Raw genomic sequence first — 24,555 nt, forward strand, 5'->3', positions numbered from 1 at the left:
AAGAGCTGAAATAAGGTAAACTGGATAGAGTCGGTCATCCAAAATGCCTCTTCTTTCCTTTCCACTTCAGCTGGGCTTTTATATAACTTTGATGTTATGAACTCAAGAGTATGTCACAGGTGTGTTCCTGTTTTCCCTCTTGTTTAGATGAAAACACCAGGCAGAAATGGGTATAAATAGAATAGAAACAGTAAATATTGGAAATGGGGTAAAAACAGGGTTTTATAGCCAAACTGAGTTTTTAAAACTATTTGTATTTTATTTTCTCTTTAAGTTTTATATATATTTGTATTTCCAGGCAGTTGTCAAGAATCAACGCACTGAACTGAATACATCACATTCTCAAAGAACAGGTTATTTGTTAATATTTATATTGGACTTCACAGTGTTCAAAGCACTATCTCCCATGTGGGCAATTAGATCCTAATGATATCCCTATAAGGTAGGACAGGTATTAGTATCCCCACTTTTATTTACCAGATGAGGAAAGTGAGGCTAAAGGAAATCAAGTGATTTTCCCCAAGGTCTGACAGCTAGTGAGACAGTTAGGACACAGAGCCAGGTCTTCCCACACCAGGCTGCCCCTCACCAATTTCCCTGATCACACAGCATGGCAGTTCTTACCTTCCAGCTCTTCTTTTTCATAGTGAATGTTGAGAATTGTACTGGTCCCACCCTGATCCACCACAGCTTCTTCATCTGGTCTCTGTTTAAACATAAATAAGTAGTCACAGTAATACACATACCTCATTCAAATATATAAACCTTGTGTATGCCAGATCCTTTTGAGATACTTACGGGGAAAACACAATGGTTTACATGTATTTTTACATGTGAACTTCACAATACCTTTTAGATGCAAATATGGTAGCCATTCTCTTTCTCATTTTATAAATGAGCAGACTGAGACTCAGAGAACATTAAGTAATGATGGCCCAGGGTCACAAATGTCATAAAAGGCAGAGCTAGGACTGAGCCTAGGTCTTAAAAAAAAAAGAAAGAGAGAGAATGGGTCACCCAGGCTGTATTGCAGTGACACAATCATAGCTCACTGCAGCCTTGAACTCCTAGGCTCAAGCAATTCTCCTACTCAGCCTCCAGAGCAGCTGGGATCACTAGGACGTGTCATGAGCCCAGGTCTTGTGGCTGTAAATCTCATGCCTTTGCCATCTCCCCACTCCGTCTATACCTCTGTATAACATGCTGGCATTTTGCAAGTGCAGTGAAGCAGGTTGTCCCCTTTGGTGCAGATTGGTCTCCTTGGCCTCTTTGCAGCATTTGGGCCTGTTTACCACACGCTGTCCTTGAAATTTTCCATCCTGCTCCTCTTATCAGGCCTCCTCTGTCTCATCCTTAGTCCTTTTCTTCCTCTAACCATAATTTCCAAGAAAGAGCTTTCTACTCTTTGTTTTCCTCACTTGAGACTTACAATTTCAACTGCAGTCTGAAACTGTGGTTCAGTAATTGATAAGCCACCAGGATGCCACACCTCAAGAACCACGTGTCTAAAACCCAACTAACTTTCCTTCCAAAACTAACACCCTGTGCTCATTTGTTTATTCCTACCAATGGCACCATCATTTATTAGCCCACAACTGAAATTTCAAAGTTACTTATTCATCCATTCCACATGTATGAGTGCCTACCATATGCCTTTAGGTAGCTAGTTCCCTTTTCTTACCAAGTCTTTCTTCCTTTGCAATTTCTCTAAAAAATTAATTTTCGGCCGGGCGCGGTGGCTCAAGCCTGTAATCCCAGCACTTTGGGAGGCTGAGGCGGGCGGATCACGAGGTCAGGAGATCGAGACCATCCTGGCTAACATGGTGAAACCCCGTCTCTACTAAAAATACAAAAAAATTAGCCGGGCGTGTTGGCGGGCGCCTGTGGTCCCAGCTACTCGGGAGGCTGAGGCAGGAGAATGGCGTGAACCCGGGAGGCGGAGCTTGCAATGAGCCGAGATTGCGCCACTGCACTCCAGCCTGGGGGACAGAGCAAGACTCCGTCTCAAAAAAAAAAAAAAAAATTAATTTTCATCTCTCATCCACTCTTCCCTACATGCTCCAACCCTTTAAATCATATTAGGCGTTGTTTTTTTTTTTTTAGTTCTGGAACCACACCCACCTTCTTTACTTAGTGCTGCTGTCTCTTCCTGGAACTACCATTCTCTCCCTGCCACTCCCACCACTCGCCCCCCACCTTTGATGATGATCAAAGAGATCATCATCTCTTTGATCTCAGCCTCAACACACTTACTTCGAAGCCTTTCCTGATTACCCACCCCCACTTCCAAACTAAGCTAGGTCCCCCATTTATATACCCTCATAGCACACTGCAATTCTCTTAGTAATAAAATGTCTCGGCCAGGCATGGTGGCTCACACCTGTAATCCCAACACTTCGGGAGGCCAAGGTGGGTGGATCACCTGAGGTCAGGAGTTCAAGACTGGCCTGACCAACATGGTAAAACTCCATCTCTACTAAAAATTAAAAAATTATCTGGGTGTGGTGGTGCGTGCCTGTAGTCCCAGCTACTCGGGAGGCTGAGGCAGGAGAATCGCTTGAACCCGGGAGGCAGAGGTTGCAGTGAGCTGAGATCGCACCATTGTACTCCAGCATGGGCAACAGAGCGAGAGACTCTGTCTCAAACAAAATAAAAAAAGTCTCCTCTGTTCCTCGAGGAAGGAACTGTGTCCATCTTCCTCACCACTGTATCCTAGCACCTAGCACAGACTTTTCACATAATAGGTGCTCAATAAATCTTTGTTAAAAGAATGAATACACAATTCTCAAAAGACAAACAGTCAACAAATACATGAAAAAATGCTCAACATCACTAATCATCAGGGAAATGCAAATCGAAACCACGAGGTATCATCTCACTCCAGTTAGGATGGCTATTATCAAAAAGACAAAATATAACAAATGCTGGCAAGGATATGAAGAAGAAAGTACCCTTATACACTGCTGGTGGGAATATAAACTAGTACAGCCACTGTGGAGAACAGTGGAGGTTCCTCAGAAAACTACAAACAGAACTACCATCTAATCCAGTAATCTCACTACTGGGCATTTATCCAAAGGAAAGGAAATCACTATATTAAAGAGACAACTGCATCCCCATGTTTATCGCAGCACTATTCATAGTAGCCAAGATATGGAATCATCCTAGGTGTCCAACAACAGATGAATGGATAAAGAAAATGTGGCATATATACACAATGGAATACTATTCAGCCATAAAAAGGATGAAATCCTGTCATTCGTGGTAATATGGATGGAACTGAAGGACATTATGTTAAGTGAAATAATCCAGGAACAGAAAGTTAAACACTGCATGTTCTCACTCATATGTGGAAGCTAAAACAAGTTGATCTCATAGAAGTAAGAAGTGTAACAGAGAATATTAGAGGCTGGGAAGGCAAGGGGGAGGAGTGTAGGGAGAGATTTGCTAAAGGATAAAAAATTACAACTATATAGGAAGAATAAGTTCTAGTGTTCTAAACTATAGTAGGATGACTATAATACAGAGTTTCAAACAGCTAGAAGGAAGATACTGAGTAATCTCAACACAAAGAAATAATAAATGTTTTAAATGATAGATATGCTAATTACTCTGATCTGATCACTATACATTACATGTATTGAAACATCACTATGCACTCCAGTTAATATGTACAATATTACTTAAATATTACTTGTCAATTTCAAAATAAAAATTAAATGTTTTAAAAGAATGAATATAATGGCACCTATCCTATAAATACCCTGAATCACAAGACTCTGAATTATTTCAAAAAAACTCTTAGCTGATTTCCCTGACAATCTATTTCCCTTCTCAAACCTGCAACTCCAGCCAAGCTGACTGATCCCGAGAGCACTGTGCACATTCCCACCTTCATGTCTTTGCTCATACTGTCAGGTCCTCTAGTCATCTAACATGCCATTTCCCCAAACTCTCCAGCACATTAAATCCCCACCTCTCCTGTATTAGTCCATTTGCGTTGCTATAATGGAATACCTGAGACTGGGTAATTTATTAAGAAAATAGGTTTATCTTGGCTCACAGTTCTGCAGGCTGTACAGGAAGTGTGGTGCTAGCATCTGCTTCTGGTGAGAGAGTCAGGAAGCTCACAATCATGGCAGAAGGCAAAAGGGAAGCTGGTGTATAACATGGCAAGACAGGGGGCAAGAGAGAGGGGAGGGCCCAGACTCTTTTAAACAACCAGATCTTGTGTGAACTCAGAGCAAGAACTCACTCATTACTGTGAGGATGGCACCAAGACATTCATGAGGCATCTGCCCCCATGACCCAAACATCTCCCACCAGACCCCATCTCCAACATTCAGGATTACATTTCAACATATTTGGTGGGGACAAATAGCCAAACAATATCACCTTCCTTCTAGATCCCGCTCAAGTTTCCAGCTCACTGTTCCAAAGTTACTATTTTGTAGTTATCATCTATGCTCCCAAAAAAGACAACTCTGAACACAAGGCAATCCATTTTCCCAATGGGAAGATTCAAATAAAGCTTTTGAGGCCAACTGGAATAAACAAACTTTGAGGGAAGTAAATAAAATAGTCTAATATCTACTTAGGACATTTTATCTATTAAATTAGCTTTATAGACATTTAAAATTATATATTATTACTACCATGGAAAAATCTGCAAAATATAATATTAAGTTTAAAAAGCAAGATGGAGAAAACTGTATAATTTGCTACCTTTTATCTAAGAAAGGGTGTTAGAACATAAGTGTTTGCTTACATTTTAAAACAAATAGGCCGACCACAGTGGCTCACACCTATAATCCCAGCATTTTGGGAGCCCAAGGCAGGCAGATCACTTGAGGTCAGGAGTTCGAGACCAGCCTGGCCAACATGGTGAAACCCCATCTCTACTAAAAATACAAAAATCAGTCGGGTGTGGTGGTGCACGCCTATAATCCCAGCTACTTGGGAGGCTGAGGCAGGAGAATCGCTTGAACCTAGGAGGCAGAGATTGCAGTGAGCCAAGATTACGCCACTGCACTCCAGCCTGGACGACAGAGTGAGACTCTATCTCAAATAAATAAATAAATAAATAAATAACAAATAAAAGAAGAAAAGTCACAAAAGATTTTTTTAAATAGTTACCTAGAGAGGAGGGAGGGAATAAGATGGAAGAGACAAAGATAGAAGCTAGACTTTTTTGAATATGCCTTATTTTGTGAATAATTTACATAATGTAAAATTAAAAATTTTAACATAATTCCCCAAAATAAAAAAAAAATGAAAACAAAGGTCAAATTGATGGTATAAATTCCAAGAGAAATTATTCTAAGTAACATTAAAACATAATAAACTGACTGAACATCCTTAGTGGCATATACTCTAAGGACAAAGAAGAATTTTAAAAGATCTGAAACTGCTTTTTGGTTATCCTATTGTTGGTTGTAGTGTTGGTGTTTTAGTATTCTGAGGCTTGTTGTGTGTTGTGAGATAAAACAAATGAGTGGCTATGTGAACTTATTCTGTCACTCCCAATGCGGCTGAGGACTGGGATTCTCGGCAAGGGAGAAAGGAGATACAGTTTTAAGACAAAAGGTAAATAAGAGCCATGCAGTCCTAAATTTGAATTAGAAGTATCAACAATAATATACAATGCGTTTTTATTTTTAATGTTTTTAAATTTACAAATTTATATTTTCTAGCTCCGCCCACTCAAAGGCTTAGAAAAAAATGATCAATCAGTAGCAATGAGTATAATTAGTACCTACATTATCGTTTCTTAAAATACCATTTTGTAGCCAGCCTGCCTGCCTGCCTGCCTGCCTGCCTGCCTGCCTGCCTGCCTGCCTTCCTTCCTTCCTTCCTTCCTTCCTTCCTTCCTTCCTTCCTTCCCTCCCTCTCTCTTTCTGACGGTCTGCCTCTGTTGCCCAGGCTGGAGTGCGGCGGCATAATCTCCGCTCACTGCAGCCTCCCTGCCTCGGGCTCCGGTGATTCTCCTGCCTCGGCCTGCCGAATACCTGGGGTTGCAGGCGCACACCACCACGCCTGGCTGGTTTCTGTATTTTTGGTGGAGACGGGGTTTCGCCGTGTTGGCCAGGCTGGTCTCCAACTGCTGACCTCGAGTGATCTGCCCGCCTCGGCCTCCCCAAGTGCTGGGATTACAGACAGAGTCTCGCTCACTCAGTGCTCAACGTTGCCCCGGCTGGAGTGCAGCGGCGTAATCTCGGCTCGCTACAACCTCCACCTCCCAGCCGCCTGCCTTGGCCTCCCAAAGTGCTAAGATTACAGCCTCTGCCCGGCCGCCACCCCGTCTAGGAAGCGAGGAGCGTCTCTGCCCGGCCACCCATCATCTGAGAAGTGAGGAGCGTCTCTGCCCGGCCACCCATCTGGGAAGTGAGGAGCGCCTCTGTCCGGCCGCCCCGTCTGGGAAGTGAGGAGCGCCTCTGCCCGGCCACCCATCTGGGAAGCGAGGAGCGTCTCTGCCCGGCCACCCATCTGGGAAGTGAGGAGCGCCTCTGTCCGGCCGCCCATCGTCTGGGAAGTGAGGAGCGCCTCTGCCCGGCCGCCCCGTCTGGGAAGTGAGGAGAACCTCTGCCTGGCCGCTGTGCAACCTTCCAAGTGTGAAGTGACAGCCTTCGTTGTAGAATGAATGAAGACACTGGCACTGATTATATAACACCTTGGCAGCTATCTCAAGTCGTTGATGGTGGAGGTATTGGAATTATAGAAGAAAGCAAACACACGAATTTGACTAAAGGCGATTTTGTGACTTCTTTCTATTGGCCCTGGCAAACCAAGGTTATTCTGGATGGAAATAGCCTTGAAAAGGTCATATATATATGAACGTATCTGATTTTTTTCCCCGTATAATTCTTACTTTGTGCATTTGATATTCAGTTGTGTTTGTAATCACGGAAAAATAAAAGCATATATAAAAAAATACCATTTTGTAATAAAAGGAATCAGAGCTCCTTGGAGAAATGGCTGGTCATAGGTCCCAGCCAGGAAATGTACAAGGTAAGTCTAAAACATCTTATTATGTTAGATAGTAAGGAAGCACTCAAAGACAACTAGGGTTGTGTCCAACGGACTCAGGAGCCAATTTAAAGGGGTCTCTTCCCAAAAAATAGGACAATTTGAGCATCAGTAGGGTAATGCCTACAACAGATTGACCATGTCAATATGTTAAGATTGATGAGTTCACTTTACAAGGTCACTTTTATTTTGTTTATTTATTTATTTTTAAAATAGGTGGTAGAGTTGGGGGGGGGGGGCTCACTATGTTGCCCAGGCTGGTCTCGAACTCCTAAGCTCAAGTGATCCTCCTTCCTCAGCCTCTCAAAGTGCTAGGATTACAGGCGCGAGCCACCACGCCTGGCCTCACAAGGTCACTTTTAAAGTTAACTAATTGGTCACATTTGGAGGATAACACTAATAAACCAACTCATTACTTTGAAAACTGGCAAATAATTTATCTGGGCTTTCCTAGATAAATTATACCATAGAGTGGTACCACAGAGTAGATGAGAAAAGCTTCTCATTATGGAAGAGAATAAATGAAAAGGGAATGATGGAACAAAATCATTTTGCAATCCCTAATGGATTGCACTGATTTTCAACAGCCACTAACATCACAAAGGAGAGACGATCAGACATTGTATGCCTCCTAATGGGAGACCATATCACCACCCATGAGGTAATCTTACCAAATAAATTGTCCCTGAATCTGATCAAGCCTCTAAATCCAAATACCAATTTACTGAATGTACAGTAAAACAGTTCCTTGAAAAACAACACCATGGGAATACAATCAGCAAAATCCAGATTCTGTCCCCTCAAAAGTTCTAGGAGGATAGGTACTGAGTCTCATATTCATCAATATCTACCCAGCACCCAGTACAATGTCCAGCACATGGTAAGTATCCCATACATTTCAATGAATGCTTATTAGTTTTATAAACTCTTTGATAATTGATCAGATGTTTTCTCATAAAACTATATATATAAATAATTAGATATATGAATAATTATTCATGTTGGCTCCCCTACTGGTTTTTAATATCCAGAGGATAGGAATCAATTAATTATAATACTTGGTACTGTCTTCAGACACCTGACATAGCAGAGAACACAGTGGGAATCTAGAGGAACAGAGGGAGGGAGGGTAGGAGAGATGATTGATTTCTCTAAAATTGTAACTGCAAAATATAAAGAGCAAGGTCAATCATCTCAAAAATTCAGGTTGAAAAACTTTCTTGCTGTTTGTTAGTTTCCTTAATTTAGATTGGTTAACCACAGCCTAAATTCACTGAATAATTGTTCATCCATTTTCTTTGTCTTGCCAAAGAAAACAGAGCCACTGTCAATAACCATTAGCAAAAGCATTTGAAAGGTCAGGCTTGAATGTGAATGTGTGGACTTTGTTTGAATCCTGATTCAAATAAAACAAGTATTTTTTTAAAAACTACAAGGTACTCACATAAATGTAAACAACTAAATGAAAATTTGATTATATTAGGAAACTATTTTTTCAGTATAATAATCTTGTGTGTCATGGCGGTTATGTCGTTGTTTTAAGAGTCTTTAATCTTTAGGGCTCTACACACTGAAATTTTTACTCATGAAATAATGTGTCTGAGATTTGGAGAACAGATGAACACAGATGAAACAAGATTGTGTGGCTAGTCTCTGCAACTCATGCCTATAACCCCAGAGCTTTGGAAGGCTGAGGTGGGAGGATCATTTGAGGCTGGGAGTTCGAGACCAGCCTGGGCAACATAGTGAAACCTCGTCCCTACAACAAATTCAAAAATTAGCTGGGTGTGGTGGTATGGGCCTGTAGTCCCAGCTACTCTGGAGGCTCAGGTGGAAGAATTGCTTGAGCCCAGGAGTTGGAGGCTCTAATGAGCTGTGTTTGCACCACTGAACTCCAGCATGGCCAACAGAGCAAGACCCTGTCTCAAAAAAAAAAAAAACAAACAAACAGATGGTGTGTTCATTGTTGACGCCAAGTCATGGGTACATGATGATTCACTATGTAAAATCTCTCTACTTTGCTATATGCTTGAAATGTTCCATAAATTTCAGGCACATACAAAGTTTGTTTGAAATCATTAAAAATGAAAAGAAAGGAACATCAGGTCTCTTTGGCCTGTGCTTGCTGCAGATTCCTCACCAATTGGCTATTATTCCCTCTGATACTATCATTTATTTATGGCAAAAAAGATCTCTCAATTGTGGTCCATGGATTTCTAGGGTGCTTGTAAATGGGCTTCAGAGGATCTGTGGGAGTATGTGTGAATGTGCACTTTTCTTGGGAGAGGGTCCATGACTTTCATCAGATTCTCTCACAGGGGCCTGTGACTCAGAAAAGATTAGAATCATGAGAAACACATTATATAAGCTTAGGAGAAAAAGAAAAGGAAGGAAGGAAGAAAGGAAGGAAGGAAGGAAGGAAGGAAGGAAGGAAGGAAGGAAGGAAGAAGGAAGGAAGGAAGGAAGGAAGGAAGGAAGGAAGGAAGGAAGGAAGGAAGGAAAAAGCCCTATGTCTGAGTATCCTCTTTTCTGAACTTCCTTAGTTCACTGATAATGACCCACTACGTAAATGTGAATTGACTTGAGTGCCTACCTCAAGGACTAGATAGATAAAAAGAACTAAGAGGGTTAAATACACATTAAAATGCTGAAATTGCAAGGCAAGCCTTGAGAGAGAAAGCATTGTTATGAGCCTTGGAAAATGAATGAATTATAACTGAGTAGCAGACCAGATTCTCACTTACAGTAAATGGAAATTAAAAGGCACGGGCAGAGCTGAGTCGTACATAATGGCCCAGCTCCTGGAAGCAGCCACAGAGGCTACAGGGAACAGGGAAGGTGGGGAGCAGAGCCCACCTCAAGCTCTCTCTCTAACACACCTCCCCTGAGGCTCGTCTCTGGACCTGCATGGTGGTGGACCTGCCCAAATGAATCCCACTTCCTTTCCTGCAGTAGGTCTCAGACTTTTTACCTCAAAAAACCCTTTCATCTTTTTCAGTGTTTTCAGAGTATATACAATAACATTCTACTTCACTCCCACACTATCCCTGCCAAGACCCCCCCCAAAAAGTCAAGTGTTTATTTAGAGTTCTAATACATTCAACCATTTAAAAATCAACAAATATAGAGATGATTTCCAGAGTTTTTTTGTTTGTTTGTTTTGAGACAGAGTCTCGCTCTGTCACCAGGCTGGAGTGCAGAGGCGCCATCTCAGCTCACCGCAACCTCTGTCTCCCGGGTTCCAACAATTGTCCTGCTTCAGCCTGCCGAGTAGCTGGGACTACAAGCACGCGCCACCACGCCCAGCTAATTTTTGTATTTTTAGTAGAGACTGGGTTTCGCCATGTTCGCTAGGATGGTCTCGATCTCCTGACCTCATGATCCACCCACCTCGGCCTCCCAAAGTGCTGGGATTACATACAGGTGTGAGCCATCACACCCAGCCATTTCCAGGGTTTCTTTTCTTTTTTTTTTTTTTGAGACGGAGTCTCGCTCTGTCGCCCAGGCTGGAGTGCAGTGGCGTGATCTTGGCTCACTACAAGCTCCGCCTTCCAGGTTCATGCCATTCTCCTGCCTCAGCCTCCCGAGTAGCTGGGACTACAGGCGTCCGCCACCACGCCCGGCTAATTTTTTTTTGTATTTTCAGTAGAGACGGGGTTTCACCTTGTTAGCCAGGATGGTCTCGATCTCCTGACCTTGTGATCCTCCCGCCTCAGCCTCCCAAAGTGCTGGGATTACAGGCGTGAGCCACCACGCCCGGCCCATTTCCAAGGTTTCTAATCAGCAAACCAAGGTAATACACTTACATACCTCACATTGTGTTTTACCTATGTTGCCTCACTTAATCCTCAAAACAGTTCTAAATAGAGGCTAAGATCTCACAAAAGCTAAGTGAGATAAGAACTCTAATCAAGTCTGTGTTCCTTACTAACATTAGTAAGTCAGTATGCTAAGATTGCCAAAAGCAAAGAACCTCACCATTTAGTCAGATGGACTAATCATGGATTAATGCCCACAGTAAGAATAGCTTAAGATCCACATTATTACCTTCTTAAATCCTTAGCGCTCCAGAACCCTGCACCGCAAACTGCCCTTTACTGACCAATAGTTCTTCATCTCCTTATTCACTTCCATCTTCCTCTTCATCCAGCAGAGCCTCAGAATGCTGGCCCTTTGGAGAGCCCATCACCAAATCTGACCCACAGGTCCCCAACTCTCCAATGCCCTCAAATACTTTCTCACTGAATAAAAACACCCTATAGCCACAAAAAAAAAAAAAAAAATCCACAAGGACTCATGCAGCTGTTCCAGACTTCCTCTTCTCAGTGGCCATGAACTCCTGAATACCCATGAGCTTCCCATTCTAACCCTTCAGCAGCCTGCTAGGGGCCTAAAATTCCAAAATGGCTCTGGCTTCTCAGTGATTCTTTTGTTGAACCCCACTTGGAGTCACTCCTGTTCAGTATAGATTACTAGGTAGTACACTGTGATAGACAGATTAATAGTCCTCTAAAGAGATGCACATCCTAATCCTAGAGTCTGTGAATATGTTCCCTTATAATGGCAAAGAGGAATTAAGGTTGGAGACGGAGGTAAGGTTGCTAATCAGCTGATCTTACAATAAGGAGATCATCCTAAATTATGAAAACCATTATGTAATCTCAGTGTAATAACAAGGATCCTTAACGTGAAAGAGAGAGACAGAAGACTAGAGTCAGAAAAATGTGATGACAAAAGCAGGTTCTGAGAGATGCTATGTTTCTGGCTCTGGAGATGGAGGAAGGGAACTATGAGCCAAGGAATGCAGGCAGTCTCTAGAACATGGAAAAGGCGAGGAAACAGATTCTCTCCTAGAACCTCCAGAAAGAAACAGTCCCACCAACACTTTGATTTTAGTCCAGTGAGACCTGTATCACATTTCTGAACTATAGAACTGCAAGATGATAAATTTGTGTTTTTTAAGCCACCAAATATGTGGTAATTTGTTATGGCAGAAATTGAAAATCAATACATATATTATGACTTCCTGACTACCAAGACCAGGACCAATAAACTTGTTACTACCTATGGGAAACAAGCAGCCTCTCCATTATCTAAGATCTGTTGCTGTTACCTGGCAGCAGATTTAGAATAGACACAATTGCTTTTCTGTGTCCTGATTACTACCATGACCCTGTCTACCCTGCCAAGGCAAACCATGAGCTAAGACGATTATCTACAGATTTTGAAGGAAGTAAATTTGCAATCTGAATTGTCCCCAATTCTCTGCTCAAGTCTCTGCTTGACAAGTCTGCCCACATTTCTCCTACTGAAGCTCCCTAGCAGATCTGGGAAAACCAGATAAAAAGAATGCCCACAGGTTCCCCAATTCTCTCATATAGAAAGAATACCTAGTATGTGTGAGGAGAGGGTGGAGGGGTATGTGCAATGTAGTGAGAGGAGAAATTGCTATCTACAGTTGATACTTTTGTTCAATAATATGAGCAAATATTTACTGACTGCTTACCATAAACTGGCTATGACACTCAGAAAAGTTGACCCACTCCCTATAGAGCCATTCATTCATTCGCTCAGCAAATATTTACTGAGCTCCAACATGTGCCACAGTCACTGGGCACTAGAATCCAGGTCTCCTTCAGAACTCTTGTCTTAGAGCTTTTTGAGGTCCATCATAAGACATGGGGTATAACTCTACTCCTATCAGCCCATGTTTCTCAATTATCACCCACTTACCAGGGTTTATTATTCTGAAGATTTCTGCAAAATTTTCCATTCTGAGCAGACCTGATCCACATAAAAGCCTTGGTAATTGCCCAAATTCACTTGCTTCCCCATCCACCACTTTCACCGTCCCTGAACTTTCCTTCAGTCCCCAGCACCACTTGGCTCAAATGCTGAGGGTTCCAATCTCACCAGTTTTCTCTTTCAACACTTCCTTCTGCTTGTTCTGAAAGTGCTTATCAGGAGAACTGTGAAGATACCAGGTGTCCCCAGTTCCAATCCAAAGTAGGGTCTTTTCTTAAAGCTTTCTGACTTCCTTCCTCTATTACTACCTCCTATGAAAAACTCATTGACTCTTAAAATTTCAATAACCAGCTGGGCGTGGTGGTCATGCCTATAATCCCAGCACTTCAGGAGGCCAAGGGGTGAGGATCGCTTGAGACCAGGGATTCGAGACCAGCTTGGGCAACATAGTGAGACTCTGTCTCTATAAAAATTAAAATAAAAAAAATAGCTGGGCATAGTGGTTCATGTCTGTAGTTCCAGCTACTAGGGAGCTGAGGTGGAAGGATCACTTGAGCCCAGGAGGTCGACACTGCAGTGAGCTGAGATCACACCACTGCACTTCAGTCTGGGCAACAGAGTGAGACCCTGTCTCAAAAATAAATAAAAATTGCATAACCACCTTCAGAGATCTCATCAAAATGATGACTAATGTAGGTCTTCATTAACTCATCCTGAATTATACCAATAGCCTCCTAGCTGGCCTCCCTCATTGCAGTCTCTTCCCATCCTGTCTTCCCAAACACTTAGTAAGTGCTTATTCAGAGCCAGGTACTGATATAGGCATCAAAGACACAGCTACAGTAATGCACAGTGATTAAGGGCACATCCTTTAGAGAGACGCAGCCCTGGGTCTGGCAGGGCCACAAGCAACTCTGGCACTTAGAATTACTTAACCTCTCTATGCCGGGCGGAGTGGCTCATGCCTGTAATCCCAGCACTTTGGGAGGCCGAGGCAGGTGGATCACCTGAAGTCAGGAGTTTGAGACCAGCCTGGCCAACATGGTGAAACCCCATCTCTACTAAAAATACAAAAAAATTAGCTAGGGGTGGTGGAAGGCACCTGTAATCCCAGCTACTTGGGATGCTGAGGCAGGAGAATCACTTGAACCTGTGAGGTAGAGGTTGCAGTGAGCCGAGATCACGCCATTGTACTCCAGCCTGGGCAACAAGAGTGAAACTCCATCTCAAAAAATTAAAAATTAAAAATTAAAAAAGAATTACTTAAACTCTTTATTATCTTTGTTTTCTCATTTGGAAAATGATAATAAAGTTGCATAATTCTCAGGGTTATAGAGAGCATTAAGTGAGATAATGCATGAAAAACACTTAGCATAGTGCCTGGCACATGGCAAGCACTCAATAAAAGTTAACAGTAACAGCAAATGGAGCTGTCAGGTGAGCAACAGAGATGAATATGTATATTCCACAAGTCAGAGTTCACAGAAGATAGCACTTGGTAGGTGTTGTGAGCAGAGGAGAGTGAGTGACGAATATAATAGAATGATATGCAGCCAGACCTTGAAGGTTAAAATGGAATATTCTTGGTGGAGAGGAGGGGAAAGATTTTCCAGCTTCAACGCCTGAGCAAAGGCACAACATAGAGGGAAGAGATGTGTAATGAAGTAATGGCCATCTGTCACTCTGTGCCAATCCTGACTAGACCTTGAGCTCCTTAAGGGGAGGCATCTGGCTTTGGATACGGGAGAGCTGCTCATTCACTTATGCAATTGAGCACCAATTTTATACCAGGCACTGTGCTAGATGAGAAGATTTTCAGCTTGTCCCCTGCCCTCAAGAAGCTTCTAACTGAGATGATAATAAATAAGAAACCAAAAGAAGAATATTTCAGGTAAGTCATATGTTATAAGAAAATAAAACAGGATCATCTTAAAGGGAGTGACTGGGATGAAGGTTCAGAGAAAGCCACTCTGAAGAAGTGACATTCTAGTTGAATCATGAGAAGGCCTGGGTAAAACAGCATCCGGGGCAGAGGGAGTGACAGGCACAAGACCCACCTGAGGTATGCAAGACTCACTGTACTGAAGAAACAGAAAGCCAGAGGAGGTGCAAGAAAGAGAGTGGAGGAGAGGCAGTCCTGGGAGGGTGGACAAGAGCCTGATTGCATTCAGGCTTGGTAGGCCATGATAAAGAGTTTGGATTTTATTCTAAAATGCACCAGGAAGCCACTGAAGGTTTTCAAAATAAGACGTGACATGATCTGATTCATGTTTTTAAAAGCTCCCTGTGGCTGCCATGTGGAGAGTAGTCTTATAGAAGGGCAAGAAAGAAAGCAGAGGGAACTGTTAGAAGGCTAGGGCAGTAGCTCACATCTTCCAAAACAGCGCAGCCTTATGATATTTAGAGGAGATGTCTGGAACCTCTCTGTTTACATCAAGTTACACAATCTGCTCACTTTACAAGGCCCATCTCCACACAGCCTAGTTAGCACATAGAAGGTTTAACTGGTCATTGCCAATCAGTTGACTGTCTCTCCCCCAAGTCTTCCCCATTTCCCTTCCTCCTTCTACCCTCATTCTCTTTTCCTATCTCTCAAATTTCCATTGGCCTATTACCTGACTGCAGCCTTCATGAGGCCCTACTGTTCCCATTGCATTCCTTTTCTTCTCCTCACCCTACTACCACCCAAGAAAGTTTCACAAACTAGATATAAAGGAGATATTTTCTATCCTACTCCAGAAGTACTCAAGAATTATTAATTTCACAGAACAGTAACAGAAACCTAAGGGTTATGATGCCCTCAATAATACAACCTGTGAACATTCTGCATGTTAAGGACACTGTATCCTCACATCCATTCCAACCTATTCTCCCCACTGCAGCCAAAGAAATCTTTCAACAGGAAAATCTGGGGCAGGCGCGGTGGCTCACGTCTGTAATCCCAGCACTTTGGGAGGCCGAGGTGGGCAGATCACGAGGTCAGGAGATCGAGACCATCCTGGCTAACATGGTGAAACCCCGTCTCTACTAAAAATACAAAAAATTAGCCGGGCGTGGTGGTGGGCGCCTGTAATCCCATCTACTCTGGAGACTGAGGCAGGAGAATGGCGTGAACCTGGGAGGCAGAGCTTGTAGTGAGCGGAGATCGCACCACTGCACTCCAGCCTGGGCAACAGAGCAAGACTCCATCGCAAAAAAAAAAAAAGAAAAAAAAAAGAAAATCTGTTCATGATCTCATTTGTTCTCTCATGCCCTCTCTCTCTCTCCTGGTTAGGAGAGACCCCCTCTCTCCCCTTTCCCCTCTACTTAAACCCCTTCAGTGGCTTCCCCTTGTTCCTCAGATAAATGTCAACTTCCTCAGCACGGGCTCCAAATGGCCCTGTGTGTTATAACCCCAGAACACATCTCACATACCATTCCCCTCATTGCTCCTTGTTGCTGCACCACACTGGCCTTATTTCAGGTCTCTAACCAGGTGTGTCCCCCTCTGCCATAGGTCTTTTGTGTAGCTGTTCTCTTTGCCTCTCAGGCCCTGTGATCCCCCTCTTCCCTCAGTTAACATTTATTCATCCTTTAGCTCTTTGCCCAGATTTTCTTCCTTAGCAAAATCTTCTCTGAGACCATGACTGGAACCACTGTTATATACGCTTATGGCACTGCCTATCTTTCTTCAAAGCATTTATCACAGTTTATAATATTTATTTGTGTGATATTTGATTAAAAATAGTACTTCTCCCCTCCCCCACTAGATGATACGCTCCAGGAGGGCAAGAACATTGCCTATTTTTTCTTACCATTGTATCCCAAACAGAGATTGAATACATTTAATAGGCTTTAAGGGGGTTAGATATGGATTTTCCAAAATCTTAGATATTGTTCTTTTCCGATGGAGCAAGGAAAGAAGGATGTATCTTCTATTAATAGTAGCAAATTATTAACCGGGAAGAAGAGGAGAGAGTCAGTGTCTGATATTCGTTTTTTTGCAAACTCAGGATATTTCCCCTGCCTCCTCTGGGAAACCATCCCTGAGGTCAACATGGCACTTGTTTCCAAGACGTGTCATCCTTCATGAGATGGCCCATTACCCTCTTCAGAGCCCTCTACTTCAGACTTGCCTCCTCTTCCAGCCCTCTTTCCAAGGCAGAAACCACACCATCTGATTGCACAGGAAACGGGCAGTGAGAATTCAATGGGCTGCCACTCATTCACTCTGTGTCACACAATAAACATTACTCCACAAAGCCCTTTCACAAATAGCACTTCGTCTGATCCTCAAAACAACCCTGTGAAGCAAGCAAAGCTGACATAACTATTCCCATATTAATAGCTGGGGAAACTGAGGTTCAAAGAGGCAAGTGACTTACTCAAGGTCACAAAGTTTGTGTGAGGCAGAGGTAGGATTTCAAACTACAGACTCCAATGCTTTTCCTTACATTAGCCGCCCCAACAGTTCTAATACCAGTTACTTAACCTTGGTTTTTTAATTCCCTTAAATAAGCACCTGTTCCTGACCCCTCCACACATCCTCAGCCCAGTTTGCAGTCCTGACCCAGAAGTTTTCAGGTGTCTGTGCAATGGGGCAGAGGGAGTCACAAACCGGGTTACCCTATCAGGGATTGGCCCCAGCCTCCACAGTCTTTTCTGCTTTTTCCTCTGAACCACTGAGGAACCAGAAACCCCCAAAAATAAAAACACAAAGAGAAGACGTGCCCCACCAGAGCAAGGTCCCCGCTACCCTTTCTGTCCACGTTCTGGCAGGACAACGCGAGGCCAGACGCCGGCCCCTTCCAACAGAAAGACGAGAGGAGAACAAGAGGTCGCCGCCCGCCGGCTGTCAGGGCTCCCGGGCGGGCGGCGCAAGGGATGCGGCAGAGACGGGCCAGATCCCAGGTTCGGCCCAAGGTCACTCTCTCGCAGCCCCGGCCCGGTCCCCAACCGCCCGGAGCGCCCCCTGGTGTCCCGGGCTGGCCTCCCCTCGCCCTCGGGGAGCGGCCTGGTAAGCCTGGGCTCGGGGGCAGAAGGAAGGAGGGTGGGCAGAGGATGAGGAGGCTGCGCCCCGGGGAGGAGCGGGAGGCGCGGGAGGCGGGGCCCTACCTGATAGCTGAGGACGCCGTCCGGCTCGTTACTCCCGGCGGCCGGCATGGCGGAGCCGAACTAGGTCTCCCCCGCGGGCTCCAGGCCAAGCGTCAGCAGCCCGCGCGCTCTGGTCGGGTCTGAGCAGATCACTCGAACGGCGACCCCTACCCCGGAGCCAACGGTCAACCATCAACCGCCGCCGCCTCCATAGCCACCGGCCCGCGAGGCATCCGCCGCAACCAATCAGCGAGAGGCCTGCGCAGCCAATCAGGGCGCGGAGCACGGGAGGACGCTGTCCGGCGGTACCCTGGGCTACCGCGGGGAGGGGGAGGAGCCGGGGAGCCAACCGCTCCAGGGCCCGGTTGCCTTGGAAACCGCCTCCCTCCCTTCAGGGGCCTCTGGGCGTGAAGGTCCTTCCAACTGCTTGCTAGAAAATCTCTGCTTCTATTTGCAGCTGCACCTGACCCTTGAAAACTGGGAAAGTGTCGGTTTTGCCTATTCTGATTTCATTCCTTGGGAGATGATGTTTAAATTCCGGAGAAACATCCTTCGCGATTGCAGGAGGAAGTAATTGCGGATGAGGGGAGAGGGCCTTCTAAAATTAATTGTTTTTCCTTGAGCTAATGGCCAGATTAAAGAGCATTAAATTGAAGAAGGCAGGCAGTGTCAGGCCCCCTCACAGTCTCACTATGACTTAGGTCTTCTTCTTGAGTCTCAAGTCAGAAGCAAAACACACGGACAGGGTTGAGCTAAGGATGACTGTTGAAGCAATTCCACAAAAAGGCTTCCAACTTTTCCAGGAAATGATCTAAGGCAAATTATTATTTAACAACAGAACTACTGACCTAACACAAGGTTAGAATATCATGAATAATGCATTCGATTTGATTTGGATTTATAAGAAAAGACAGGCTGGCTAAAATCGAAGCAACCCTCTCTCCTCAAGAAAAAGAAAGGTACCTTTTGGGGTTTTTCGGGTTTTGTTTTTTTTTTTTTTTTGAGACGAAGTTTCACTCTTGTTGCCCAGGCTGGAGTGCAATGGTGTGTTCTTGGATCACTGCAACCTCCGCCTATCCAGTTCAAGCAATTCTCCTGCCTCAGCCTCCTGAGTAGCTGGGATTACAGGTCCCCACCACCACGCCCGGCTGATTTTTTTGTATTTTTAGTAGAGACGGGGTTTCACCATGTTGGCCAGGCTGGTCTGGAACTCCTGACCTCAAGTGATCCGCCCGCCTCAGCCTCCCAATGTGCTGGGATTACAGGCGTGAGCCACAGCACTCGGCCATGGGGCCTTTTGTTTTATATGCACTATCATACCAGACTTCAGGTAGGTCCAAATTTGGGGTCAGGGGAAGAATTGTTGCAAATAATTCTCAGCCCCTAAAGAAGCTACAGTTGGGGAACATAGTCTGATACATGTTAAAAGTTTCCACCCCTGCTTACCATCCTTTGTGTTGGTCCTGAAATTGGAAACAAGGTTGGGCTTCAATATCCCTGAAGCAGAATTGTATTTCTGATGTCCTGTATAAGCCTCCTGTCTAGTCTCTGAGTTTTAGAGTTCATTGCCACACACTCCATCCATCTCTTTACTAATCCTGTCATCTTGAATCTGGAATTCACATCCTACCCTCATCCCCATTTTTGTCCATCAAAATCTTAACCATCCTTCAAAGTTAATCTCAAAAGCCACCCTCTTCCAAGAAGCCTTTCTTTATTCTACTGTCCCTGATACCCCTAAAAGATGTCACCTCACCCTCCCCAGAATTCTCGAAGCACTTCATACCTTTCTTTTTTTTTTTTTGAGACGGAGTCTTGCTCTGTCGCCCAGGCTGGAGTGCAGTGGCGCGATCTCGGCTCACTGCAAGCTCCGCCTCCCGGGTTCACGCCATTCTCCTGCCTCAGCCTCTCCGAGTAGCTGGGACTACAGGCGCCCGCCACCACGCCCGGCTAATTTTTTGTATTTTTAATAGAGACGGGGTTTCACCGTGGTCTCGATCTCCTGACCTCGTGATCCGCCCGCCTCGGCCTCCCAAAGTGCTGGGATTACAAGCGTGAGCCACCGCGCCGGGCCAGCACTTCATACCTTTCTTATAGCAGTTGCCATGCTGTAGTTATTTAAGTAATTTATATGTTGACTTTAGCTTAGTAAAATGTTATAAGTTCTTTGAAAGCAATGATTATTTTTCTTATGCCTTTCTGTATACTCAACAGAGCCTCAACCAATCCCAGGCACATAGAAAGTACTTAGTAAATATGAATGCTTTTAATTCAATCTAATAAAAAATGTATTGCATACCTACTAATGAACAGGCCCAAGTAACACTGTAGAGGCAGAGAAATCTAAAATATATCTCTCCAAGGGAGCTTAACAGGCTTATCAGGGAAACAGGATATATGTTAATGAATAATATTATATAAACCGCGAAGATTGCAAAAATTCAGAAGAGAAAATGATCTTCAGGAAGGTTTCACAGAGGACATGGATTTGAGCTAAGTCTGAAAACATGGGTAAGATTTAGCTGACCCAAGGTAAGAAGAGCAAGCATCTCAAGTCTTAGGCAAAGACTTAAGAATAATAATGCACATGGCCCATTCAGGGTAGCCACAATTTGGGCCAAAGCAGAAAGTTACTGAGAAGAGCAGTGGGAGGTAATAGTTGTGATAGAGAAAGGCTGTGGGCTGGGCATGGTGGCTCACACCTGTAATCCCAGCACTTTGGAAGGCCAAGACAAATGGATCCCTTGAACCCAACAGTTCAAGACCAATCTGGGCCAACATGTAGAAACTCCATCTCTATTTTTGAAATACAAAAAAATTAGCCAGGCATGGTGGCATGCACCTGTAGTCCCAGCCCCTCAGGAAGCTGAAGTGGGAGGATCACCTGAGCCCAGGAGAGGCTTCAGTATACCACTCCACTCCAGCTGAGGTGACAGTGAGACCCTGTCTCAAAAAATAAATTAATTAATTAATAATAAAAAAAAAACAAAAGGCCGTGATCAAATTGTGGAGATCTGGCTAATTCATTCAGACTTTATTTTTCTTATATGATAAAAAGCAGGACGCTGAAGGCTTTAGGGAAAACTTCCACACACCAGAACCTGGGTTTAGCGGTATAAATGCATTGTGTCATTTAATAGTCATAATGTCTCTACTCTTTTTCTATTTCGCAGGTAAAAAACTGAGGCTCAATGAAGTTAAGCAACTTACTCAAGGCCAGGCAGTCATGAAGCTGGGATTCCCTCATTCATCTATTAATTCAAAACACTTTTGCTGAGAACCTATGTATCGTGCCCTATGTTAAGTGTTGGGAAAACAGCAATTAAGACAGTGTCCTTGGCCTCATGAGCCTTACAATCGAGTGGGAGAAAGTAAACAAGTCATCAAACAAGATAATCACTAGTTATCATCACTACTGTTAAGTAAATAAAGGGTTATGTGATCAAGAGTAACTGGCATAGGATAGGGAGAGCTTCTCTGAGGAGGTGGGGAAAGATTCACCTGAGGAGATGAGTCAAGAACAAGCTCTCTGATTCTAGAGTTCTTGACCACTATGTTGTATTGGCCTATAAAAATTGTACCATCTCCAAAATCTGCCCTTAGGGGAGAATGGATTAGAGGGGGAAACCTGAGGCAGGGCGTCAGAAAGACCGACTCTAGCAACGTGGTAATTCAGGAGCCAAGGATGGTGGCCAAAGGAAAGATGTGCCCACATCCCCCACTCCCCTGGAAGGCAAGTCCCAGCCATGGCAGAAGTGGAGTAGGTAGGGTAGGGAAAGGAATTGAGAAGTAGTGGTGATTCCTGGGAGCTCTGGTGGATCTGACTTCTCTGCAGTACAAACGTGGAAAAAGTCAGAACCTCTGGCCCTTGACTCCAGGGTCAAGAGCCCCATCTTCCGGCCTATTGTGCAAATTACAAAAGGAAGTAGGTCACAAAGGCAGCAGCTAAGGCTGCTGCTATCTGGGGCACTGCAGAAGACAGGCTCTGTCCTCCCAGGGATGATCTGGTCTCTCCTTCCTAGAAAAAGCTGGTTCGCTTGGCCCTAGGCACGAGGCTCCTAACACCTACTGCTCCTTACCCTGATTGGAAAAGCTCAAATACATGGCTCTCAGTCTGGCCGGCAGAGAAGTCCTAGTGGAGCTGGAGGTATTCAGCCAAGGACATCACCTCACACTGATTATTTTTCTAAAGAAATCAGAAAAAAACAGCAGAACAGAATTCAGAGCCTTCTTGAATCTTCAGTCAGCCCAGAAAGAGGCATAAAGTGGACAAGAAAATGGAAAATACATGTGTAGAGGCAGAGACAACACATGCACACACACACACACACAAACACACACACACACACACATCATACCAATAGGGAGGCAGGGAGGCATGCTACATGGATGGCCTCACTTCATCCTTGCAACAACTCTGAGGTAGGCACTATCATCCCATTGTATAGATTAGAAAACTGAGGCTTGAAGAGGTAACTTCCCCAGGTCACACAGCCAGCACAGTTAATAGATGGAGACACTAGACTGTGAGCTCAGATGAAATGATTCCACAGCGCATGAGCTTTACCACCCTACTGTCTCCCATGGGGATGCCTGGGAATTTCATCCTTCTCTAACATTCATAGGCTCCGCTCTTTCTTTGTGGCTTCCTGACGTGGCCATCCTTCCAGATTTTGTTTTAGACCTATTCTTTCTCTTCTATAATACCAGTGGTTCTTAAACTTTGGGGAAAGCGGTGGGTCTTGAACTCCCCGGAGACGTTATAAAATCTGTGGATTCTCTTTTTCAGATAAGTAAACAAAGCCCCAAATTTTGCATATAATTGTAAGGATGTGTTCATAGACTTCTCAAGGAAGCATGAGGCAGCTTATGTATATGATCCTTAAATATCCTGAAAGACATTGAGATTCTTCTATTCAGAGACAGACACAAATATAAGAAACACAAAAAGTCTGAGAAAATGTTCTTAAATAATTTGCAACGAGTTTTTTCATCGAAAGCATCTTAACTCCTCCATCAGTTTACTCTGTCTCTTGTTCTATGTGAACTGTCCGAAGAGCCACCGGGGCCAAGGTCTTAGGGTTTACTTGCAATTAAACAGGTCCCAATTTCCAGCTGCGTCTTATACCTGATTTTATTTCTCCACTTTCCTCTTACTTACACATCTAAACCCAAGATGTGGTTGGAGGAAAAGACGTCGGGATCTGAGGAAAGACTTAATTAGGGCTTGTTCGTGCTGTCGTCTGGGAGCATTTCCTGTGGAAGGGAGAGGCGATAGGGGGAGTGAGAGAGATTCTTTGTCGAGCTGAAAAGGTTATGCAGGTGCATGATTTGCTTTCAGCCCTTGCCAAGTCACAGCATATTGAGAGACTACAGAATACAATTTTCATTGTTCACAGCATGCTGCCAGCCTGGAACACTACACATCCCAGGGAAGAGTCTGAGGCGCCACAAAAGCCGAGAGCCAAGCTCCTGGCTGTGAAAATCGCTCCCCACTATTCGTCATCATCAACATCATCCACAGAACTTCGTTACACCACACTCAGCTACACTTTGCTCCAGACTGAGAGAGGCTCTGGGGCAGAATTCAAGTGAAATGGCAAAACCTGACTTCTGCCTTCTTTGGTGTCACTATTAAGATATTTGGACAGAGGCAGAGGTAGGGGAAGGGACCTCTAGAGGGAGCAGAACAAAACAGAAAATCTGGCTATAAAAAAACTGTTGTCATCTGCAAGTCAAGAATAGGCCTTGGAGGAGAAAAGCTGTAGGACTTCCAGATCCAGATGGGAAGCCATTCAGAAATTTGAAAGCAGCAGGTGTTAACCAAGGACTACTTGCCAAGTCCTTGATACAAGAGCTGAACACATTCACAGTCAATACATTTATCTTATCCATGTCTAACCAAACCTAACCCTGCTTAGAAATCAGGTCTATTTAAAGTGATTTCACTCCACATCTTATCTATTTAGGGATAAGACCTCCTGAGCTTGTTATACTAAGTATTATACTAAGTAGGGAAGTTCTTATTTCACTTTTAGCCCATAGGCCTGGGATAGCTTTAAGGTGGCAGCAAATTCAATACCTGACATTTGTAATCACTGCTATCTCATTTATCTTCAATGGATTGGTAAATGTACATAGAACATTTGAAGTCTAGGAAGTGGAAATGTAGCTAGGTATAGGGACTTGCCCAGGGCAGTTAATAGCAGAGCTGGGTCAAGAACTACTAACACTTTCTACTTAATTGTATGGCTTCCTAGAAATATAATTCCATTCAGCCATTTCCTGCATAAAATTGAATTGGCTTCAATGAAACAATGAAAATGTGAATCTTCTTTAGAACTGACATTAACTCCTCCTCCACAAGCAAAAGCCCAGGGTTTCTCCTCTGTTAGCCTTTCCCATAAGATGAGAGTTTTCACATAATTTCCACTTTGGAAAGCTTGTCAGTGACACCCATTCATTAGTTTACTGAGAAAACTCCCATGGAGTTCTGAAAATAACTATTACTGAAGCACATTATCTGACATAGATATAAATTCAATCCAAGCTACTCTTACTTCCAGTGATATTTCCCTTGAGGCCTTTAATTTTGCAGTTATATATATATTTAAAAAAAGGTACCCATTCAGACATTAGGACTGGGGCAAAAAGGAATAGAGATAGAATGCGAATTTATTTCACTTATCTTTTTTCTATCTCTAATGTTTT

At 43.9% G+C, this 24,555-nt stretch overlaps 1 protein-coding gene across 5 annotated transcripts in view; it reads right to left on the minus strand.

The window, feature by feature from the left end:
- The window catches only part of SLC4A8 (solute carrier family 4 member 8), a 228,456-nt gene extending 210,455 nt beyond the window's left edge, over window positions 1-18,001 (minus strand). For all 5 annotated transcript variants that reach the window (XR_009211717.1, XM_058433741.1, XM_032143428.2 and 2 more), the window contains exons 1-2: window positions 17,866-18,001; window positions 625-706 (exon numbers count right to left, since the gene is read on the minus strand). Coding sequence is in view for 4 of the 5 variants with exons in the window: in XM_058433741.1 (XP_058289724.1) it covers window positions 625-706; window positions 17,866-17,913 (130 nt within the window). In the remaining variant the exon portion in view is untranslated. The remainder of the gene's footprint in view (window positions 1-624; window positions 707-17,865) is intronic.
- Between the last annotated feature and the right edge of the window lie 6,554 nt (window positions 18,002-24,555).

The sequence above is a fragment of the Hylobates moloch genome, unplaced genomic scaffold (genome assembly GCF_009828535.3).
Source record: "Hylobates moloch isolate HMO894 unplaced genomic scaffold, HMol_V3 SCAFFOLD_22, whole genome shotgun sequence".
Taxonomy (NCBI): domain Eukaryota; kingdom Metazoa; phylum Chordata; class Mammalia; order Primates; family Hylobatidae; genus Hylobates; species Hylobates moloch.